The 8,804-nt window shown below is 39.9% G+C and overlaps 1 protein-coding gene and 1 pseudogene across 1 annotated transcript in view; both read right to left on the bottom strand.

Annotated features, from left to right (window-relative positions):
- LOC107722712 (tripartite motif-containing protein 29-like) overlaps window positions 1–1,137 on the bottom strand; it is a 5,668-nt gene extending 4,531 nt beyond the window's left edge. Inside the window, exon 1 of the mRNA XM_016531184.1 lies at window positions 1,056–1,137. Coding sequence (XP_016386670.1) covers window positions 1,056–1,137 — 82 coding nt within the window. The remainder of the gene's footprint in view (window positions 1–1,055) is intronic.
- Window positions 1,138–5,914: 4,777 nt separating this feature from the next.
- LOC107722711 (E3 ubiquitin/ISG15 ligase TRIM25-like) overlaps window positions 5,915–8,804 on the bottom strand; it is a 3,952-nt pseudogene continuing 1,062 nt past the window's right edge.

Below are 8,804 nucleotides of genomic sequence, written 5' to 3'. Positions count from 1 at the left end.
AACGTAGGCGAGCGGGGCCCTCAGGAAATGGAAATGGAGATGTATTCACCAGCCGAGAACAAAAGTCAATACGACACAGAACGGGCGGGTCATACGAGCGCTCATCGCCATGGCAATTCCTAGCGCTCTTCATTTGGAGGGAATAAAGACAGAGCAGGGACACATGCTGATTGATTAGGATATGAGCTCTTATCAGCTGCCTTCTGGATACTGTGATTTGCAATTTGGACAATATGAAGAGAAATGAACACAGTCCTGAGGCAGACTACTCTGCTGGAGGGTTACAAATGTATAAAAAGATTACACACACACACACACACACACACACACACACACACACAGTAACAGTGTAATGCAGTGCATGGTGAGGCTGATTAGAAAGAAGGATCATCACACCGGAAATGGAACTGCGCCTTGCAGCTTGGAACATCAGGACCAGTCACTACATCGTCCAAATAGAAGTTATCATGAAGGAGCTGTCAGCGACCAAGATCTCAAACGCCGCCCAGTCCAAACTATTACTCATCAGAAGCAGAGCTCAAACCATTCAAAACTCAACAACCCAAGACACGTCGACGCTGTTCTACTCTGGTGGAGAGAAGACAGCACCATCAAGATGCACATACTCTCCGTGTACTCCCTGACTGAAACCAGCCTGGATGAGGCCAAGGATGAATTCTATGAGCAACTGCAATGCATGTTAGATTCGATCCCTCAGACTGAATTGATCATCCTGGCAGGTGATTTCAACGAGCATGTTGGCACGGATAGAGACAGCTGGGAGAAGACGTTGGGCAATTTTGGAGTCGTTGGGATCAATGACAATGATTTGCACATACTGTTGTTTGCGTTTGCCAATAACCCTGTGGTGGGCAATACTCTATTCCGGCACCCCCGAAGGCACCAGCAGATTCTGCCGTCTTTGATTACTTCCTAATCAACCGCAGATTTTGGTCATCACTCAAGGATGTGCGGGCAATTCACCTGCGGCTCCGACCATTATCTCGTCAGTGGCTAATCGCAGCAACAGCGGGCAAGGAATAAAGCGACATCACCAGTGAATCCGGACTGGATGCATCTCAGCAACCCTGTGATCAGGGACCAATTCTGACTGGCCTTGGCCCGCAGAGCCGCCATGTGTCGATCCACCTGCAGTGCCAGTGCTCAACGATGAACCGTTGGCAGACAAGGTGCGAGCTGCCGTACAATCGTTAAAGCATGGAAAGGCGCTTGGCTTGGACCCCGTGGTGGCCGAAGCAATTAAGGCCGGTGGAGAAGTTCTACAAGGCCATCTGGGGATTAGTAATTTTCAGGAAAGGGAGCTCTGGATACAGATGTATTCGATGCGTCATTCCCCTTGAACGTGGCCTCCAGATATTTCCTTGTGGAAGAATGCATGGCACCTGAACAGGCCTATCTTCTTCCATCACACTCGTTGAAAAGTTAGAATAACGAAAGAACAAAAAAAGACACTCCGATCAGTAAAGAAATTATTATTATGTGCCCTTTTACATATCAAGTTATATGTCAACTATAAAACAAGTGCAGAACGCCTTTAAATAACAAAATAATTAATGAATTTGAATTGAGGGAGCAAACGGGACACAAAATTAATGTACAAAACGAAACAAAGAATGTACAAATGAAGTCACCAGATCTAAATATTCACATCAAACACCATTTCAACATGAAACCAAGAAATGAGACCTGCAGTTTCACAGCCTCTCAAACCCTGTTTACGGTTAATAATGTTCTCAAAACATTAGCACAAAAACATTATTTATAAATTGTTCATGGAAAGTTTCCCTGAAACATTCTGCTTGTACGTTCGTCTAAGATGATTTAAGCCTTGTTCAGACTGTCAGTCCAAATCTGATTTTTGTACATATCCAATTGGAATCCAATCTTATTTATTAAATGTGAATGGCAAAAAAAATCACATAAAATCCGATTTTTACAAATCAGTTTTAAGCTACATTCATATAGGTTTTGAAATCCTATTAAAATCTCATTTCTGGAAATCCGTTTAAGTCGGACCACTCAGATCGGATTTAATGTAGTTTTTTGCCCATGTCACTTTCTCACGTCACGTAAAACATAAACACGTGAGACGTTGTTTGTAGAAAACATGCTGAATGTCTCTGCAGAAACAAGGTTGTGTTGTTGTGAAGTGCGAGTCAAACAGAAAATTACAATAAACTGCTGCTCTACACACCTCTTTGAGTTTTAAGAGACAGCAGCAGGAATAAAGCCACGTATTCCAGCTTTCTACGATTCTGCCGCTGCCTCATGAGACGCAATCTAATCCAGAGAGACCGCAACATGTTGTCATGTTGTAAGAACATCTGTATTGCTGTTATTGTTGTTTTTAGTGTAGACATACCAACACAATACCGTTGCCATAGAAACCAATGCAGATTGTCATTAAAAGGAAAGAGCAGCACGAGACACACAAATCAGATCTGAACATCTGTGATTCACATTGTGGACAGTCAATCATTTAAATCAGATTCCAATCGGATACACAACTAATCTGATTTGGACTGACAGTCTGAACAAGGCACTAGTCTTCTGACAAAAGACTTTCTCTGCCTCCACTAACAGTCGTCTCTCAGTTCTGCACAAATACAGCACATGGAAGAAGTACTTGGCTACAAATCAGTACATAGAATATGTTCTCTCATCTGAAGTACTGCTACTGTGTACTGTAATTATACTGTACATAGTATAAAAAGCCTGTAGCTGAGCCTGTAGGCCTTCATGCTCATTCCTGCACAAGAACATGATCAACTATAGTGCTTTGTATTTCATCAGGAACAAATGACCTTTGACCTGATCCCCTTCATTTTTCTTTTCCTCTCCTCTTCTTCTTTGTTTCGCACCACTAGTATTCATTTTCCAAAACACATAATCACCTGTGCTATTGTTCATATCATCCTGAGATTCTGACCAGTGTGTCATCAGTTTTGCTACTTAATGTTGACACATGGATAAATGTGTGCTGAGTTCATATTGTGATGCTTGAGTTATAATAAAAATAAAATAAAAATAAAAATGAATTCTGAGATTAACAGCTAAATGTATGACAAAAAAAAACAGCGGCTCGTGACGCCGGCAGACAGAAGAACACAAAATGCTGGAAAGGGCCAGAAAATGATTACATTTATTGACTGTGTGATCATTTGAACTGAAAAGTATTTTTGATAGTAATAATAAAAATTGTGACACTACAATAAAAACTAAATGACTGATTTCAGTCAACACAAATAAAAGCATAGAAACACATGGTCACTCAGCAGCAGGGCCGGCCCAAGCCTTTATGGGGCCCTAAGCAGAATTTTATTTAGGGGCCCCTCGTTACCACCAATACGATTGATTATTGTCAAAACTTGATTATTCACACTATAAATCTTACACACCCATTATCAGTTTTGTTTTTTTAGCAATTTTGATTATTAGCCGTGTTGCTTGCATCATATCAGTGTCTGCCTGGCATGTTTTTATCCTTCTGCGATTTTTAATTGTAACAGTAGCTAACCCACAAGAGTGGTCAGGCGTTCATTTGCACTTTAATATTTAAAGTCTTGCGGTACTAAGTGGCAAACTTAATGTGGTGTACTGAAAAGAAGCTAAATAAACCAGCAGACAATGCATTTACAGAACAGAATGTTATTTTAACAACATACATTATTAAACACAGCAGCAAGCTATCTACACCTAAAACAACAACTCTTATTAATTTATAACTAGCTAATTGAGGCATAATGATATTGGAATATAATAGCAAAGACCCCAAACGTAGGCTAATGTAAATAATGTTAAGCTGTTATCAGTAGCAAGTTTATGAAACAGAATCTTATTTTTATTACAAAATATATGTACCCAGGAACGTTATTTTTATTCAGAAGACAAAAACTTTAATCTAAAACTAGCTAAGTAAAATGTTATTATAATATATGAAGATGTCAAGGCTATTTACGGATGTTTAATTGAACATGAACTTCCCTAAAACAAGAAGATACCGAGGCTATGCTGTAATTATCTAGCTAGCCAGGCCCGATTGCCCCTCAGATCTGATTTGTGCCCCCCAGCTTCATTTTGTCCCCCCTCAACCCCCGAAACACAATCGATTTGAACCCTTTGATGGCTGACGCTGAGCCAGAGACAGATGCACTGAGTGCTTTTCATATATCACAACTGCTCAGTGTTTTCAACCACATAAAGTTTGTTTTTGGCTTTAGACCTTAAAACAGACATTTCAATTAAGTACCAGCAAAAAAGACATTTATAGTTCGTTAAAAACACACCGTTTTCTATGGAAAACGGTAATAATAATTATTTCAATTAAAATTTGACGATGTGTATTATTTCTATCAAACAGTGTGTAGGTAACTATAAAGTTTTCTGTTTTTCTCCCAGTTCTGGCCACTAACTTTCATGTATTTCAGGAGAAATGGGTGAATTACGTGATGATAATCTGACAGATCAGTGTCAGCGTCCAGCGTGCATTATTGATCAACTCATATCATTAAGGTTGTTTACATGTCAAATAAAAAAATAATAATTTACACATATTTGACAATCAGAATAGGCTATATCATATTGCTAGTTTATGATATAGTTAACAAGTTTTGGGTATTTGGAATAAAAAAGAAAAAACTAAATAAAAGTGACCTGTCATACAGCGCTTTTGTGCCTGGATGACGCGTCGCTATAGAATTAATAAGATTATACGTATATATAGATTATTTTTGAATGATTACCATTGACTATTGACATAATATAATCACAAAAAACTAATAATATTAATAAAATAAAAAAATAAAAATCAAGCTGTCATTTCATGAACTCTTGGGGGCCCCCTGGTGGCCACGGGGGCCGTAAACAGCTGCTTAGTTCACTTATGCCCTGGGCTGGCTCAGGACTCACACACACACTGATCTTACTGTCTATATGAGTATTTATTACACACATTTATTCTGACATGTTATTTCACTGATAGAAGTTCAGCTGCAGTATCTGTGATCCACAAACACTCCTATTCTCCTGCTGATGGACTCTACAGAGAGATCAGTCTGTATGTTATTGTGACTGAATGAGTAACTGGAGGAAGAGCAGATCAAACTCCAGGACTGAACATTACATCCAAACCAACACTCATTACCCCGTCCCTTCCTGCTGATGCTCTTATATGACACTGATATACACACACCATAATCTCCACTCCACTCAATCTCCCAAAAACAGCGTCCACACACACTTCTCATATTCATTCAATCACATTAGAGCTACAGATTCTAATATTTGCCACTTACACTCTATGTGAACTTTCTAGGAAATAGTTTAGTTTGGATGATAAAACATCTGCTAAGAACATAAATGCCAATCTAACAGCTCAAGCACATCAATGGAGTCTCATTGTAGGGTTGAGTAGATTTGCTCAGGAAAAGCAGCTAAAAGGCTACGATTAGATTGACCATTATTTATAACTTTAAAGCGGCATGATCAAATTCATCAATGTGTTACAGGCAAATAAAAATCAGTTTTATCAGTTTGAGGATCATCTGATCCAATTTTGATGAACGTTACTCAGGATCTGTACTATCAAGTTCACTGATTTCACCATGATGTAATAAATCAGAAGGAGAAATGAGGTTAAAGTTGAAATGTTAGTGAAGTTTTGAGCTCTTGGTGGCGCTAGTGGTGTTTGACAGCTAAATATATCTTCCAGAAGAAAGAGCTCAGAGAAATGATTGCTAAGAGATTTCCAGAGCTGAAAGCCATTTGTAAGCGGCGTCTCTTTCAGAAGAAGATGATCAGATGAGAGTCTGACTGATGATTATATAATAAGACACTCATGAAATGTTTCTCTGTGAGTCTCTGTCACAGCAGGATCTGCTCAAGTCCCCTATGATCCTGTTCTTCTAGATCTCTGTTACCTGCAGGAACTGGATGTGATCCTGTGTGTGTGAAAGCTGCTCCAGCTCAGCGTCTCTCCTCCTCAGATCATTGATCTCCTGCTCCAGTCGCTCCAGTCGTCCTTCAGCTCGACTCACTGCAGTCTTCTCCTGATCTCTGATCAGCCGTATCAGCTCAGAGCGGCTTCTCTCAATGGAGCGGATGAGCTCAGTAAAGATCCTCTCACTGTCCTCCACTGCTGTCTGTGCAGAGCGCTGTTAGGACACACAGTGATTCAGGCTTCAGTGAGTCTGAACTGAGACGGAGACAAACTTCTCTTCTTCTCCAGACTCACCTTATGAGACTCCACAGCCTCTCTCAGCTGCTGAAGATCTTTCTCTCTCTGCTGGATTCTCTGCTGGAGCGTCTTCTGCGTCTCCTTCAGCTGGTGCTGGAGGACAAACGGATGATAGTGAATCTCACAGAAAACTACTGGCTCTAAATCTTCATGTGAACAGATGAATCCAGTAAAAGTGGAGCTGATAACTAATGGCTGTAGGTTCAAACTCCAGAAGTGACAATCGGTTACAATCATTCATGTATTATCATCAAGATTAAGGCTTGTTTCACACTGCAAGCGTAAGTATTATAAAACTGACACTGACATTGAGCTTCCCACTGACAGTGTTTGCATTTTGACTGATGCAAGTTTACATATTTGGTCAAAGAACGTCTCAGGTTACTTATGTAACCATGGTTCCCTGAGTAAGCATTTGAGGTTCTGGTTAAGCTCGTTCAACAACAGGCATTTTCCCAGGAGATAAGAGCAATTCAAGGAGGGAAGGTGCTTCAGAAATCAAGTGCACTTTTTCATCTCAATCCTATTTTGAAAGGAGATCTGCTTCGTGTTGGAGGAAGGTTGAAACGGTCATCTCTTAGTGAAGAGGTCAAGCATCCAGTGATTTTGCCAAAAGATAGTCACATTACCAACCTTATTTTAACGCACTATCACAATCAAATTTGCCATCAAGGGAGGTATCAAACACTTATGGAACTCCGAGCAAATGGATTCTGGGTTATCGGCGGCAGCAAGTCGGTAGCTAAATTGATTTACCGATGTGTACAATGTAGGAAGCTCAGACGGCCAGTGGAGGAGCAACAAATGGCGGAACTTCCTAAAGAACGAATTGAAGTCTCTGCCCCTTTCTGCTATACTGGCATGGATTGCTTTGGCCCATTCATTATAAAGAGGGGTCGAAAGGAGTATAAAAGGTATGGCCTTCTTTTCACTTGCCTTTCTTCTCGAGCTGTCCATATCGAAATGCTGGACGATTTGTCAACAGACATGTTTATTAATGCTCTGAGATGTTTCATAAGCCTCCGTGGAGCTGTTCGTCAACTTTATTGTGATTGTGGCACAAATTTTGTAGGAGCTAGAAACGAACTCCGAGAAGCTCTTAAAGAATGTGATGTCAAGACACTGGAGGCATTTCTTATCGAAAATCAATGTGAGTTCGTCTTTAATGCTGCTTCAGCTAGTCACTCTGGTGGTGTCTGGGAACGCCAAATCAGGACTGTGCGAAATGTGCTGAATTTCACGTTTTCTCAGTGCTCAGGCAGACTCGATGACTCCTCTCTTAGGACACTGTTTTATGAAGCGATGGCTATCGTTAACAGTCGACCATTAACTGTAGATGGAATAAATGACCCCAAGTCACTGGAACCTTTAACACCAAACCATCTTATCTTAATGAAGTCTAAGATCGCTCTTCCTCCTCCTGGGAAATTTCTGAAGGAAGACATGTATGCTACAAAAAGGTGGCGCAGAGTCCAGTACTTAATTGAACAGTTCTGGAGTCGTTGGAAAAGAGAATATCTCATGAATATATCTACACGACAGAAGTGGCATGTACCTCGACGTAATCTTAAAGTTAATGACATAGTCATCATTAAAGATGACATGCTGCCAAGGAATCAGTGGCAGTTAGGTAGAGTTGTTGAGGTCATTCAAGGGAGCGATGGCTTAGTCCGACGAGTTAAAGTTCAAACAGGAGAACGAAAACTAAAGACAAAGTTAGGGCATCACTCTAAACCTTCAATCATTGAGCGACCAATTCAAAAATTAGTGGTTCTACTTGAAAGTGAGTGATTCATTGATATAGGGTTTGCATCAGACAATTAGGTAATACCAGGTTATTATTATTATTATTATTTTATGTGTTTTGTGTTGAAAAAGGGTTATAGAAGTTTGAAATCCTGTATGATTTGTTTTTTTTGTTTTTTTGGGGGGGTTTATCATAACATGATTTGGTGGGAGTGTAATGACCTTCCCCTTTAACTCGCTTTGCTTGGCGTTACCACTAGAGGGAGTAAACGTATAGGATATAAGTGAGACCAAGTAGAGTAAGAGTAATAATCCACGTTTGCTCACGAGCTAACAGGTACAGCTCGGGAGAATGATTCGAGCTTTCAGCTTTTAGTATCCCTTCGGCAAGCAGAGCGAGGTTGATTGGTTTGTTTGTTTTCTCATGTATTTCTTTGGTACAATATTGTTGATTAATTTGCATGTTAAATATGTTTAATTAAAATTGTTTATTTTTCTTTTTTTTGTTTGTTTCTTTATTTGTTTTCTTTGTAGTTTTACGGTGCCACGGTGAAGTGATCTGATTGTAATGGTGCTCTGAAGTCAATCAATGGTTGTGATGCACGGAGAGAATTTGCAACAAAGAATTGAGATAACGAATACTTCAGCAGTGAAGTTTATTGCATCTGAGTAAAATAAATCGAAGGCACCCGTCAGAAACTCTCTGCCTCTTTTTTGTTTGACGCTGAAGGGCTGCTACATATATAGATATATTAGTGCTGTCAAACGATTAATCGCATCCAAAATAAAAGTTTGTTTACAT

The sequence above is a fragment of the Sinocyclocheilus rhinocerous genome, unplaced genomic scaffold, assembly GCF_001515625.1.
Source record: "Sinocyclocheilus rhinocerous isolate Xijiao unplaced genomic scaffold, SAMN03320098_v1.1 scaffold2319, whole genome shotgun sequence".
NCBI classification, from domain to species: domain Eukaryota; kingdom Metazoa; phylum Chordata; class Actinopteri; order Cypriniformes; family Cyprinidae; genus Sinocyclocheilus; species Sinocyclocheilus rhinocerous.
The sequence above is the reverse complement of the archived record's forward strand: the minus strand, read 5'-3'. Positions and strand labels throughout refer to the sequence as shown.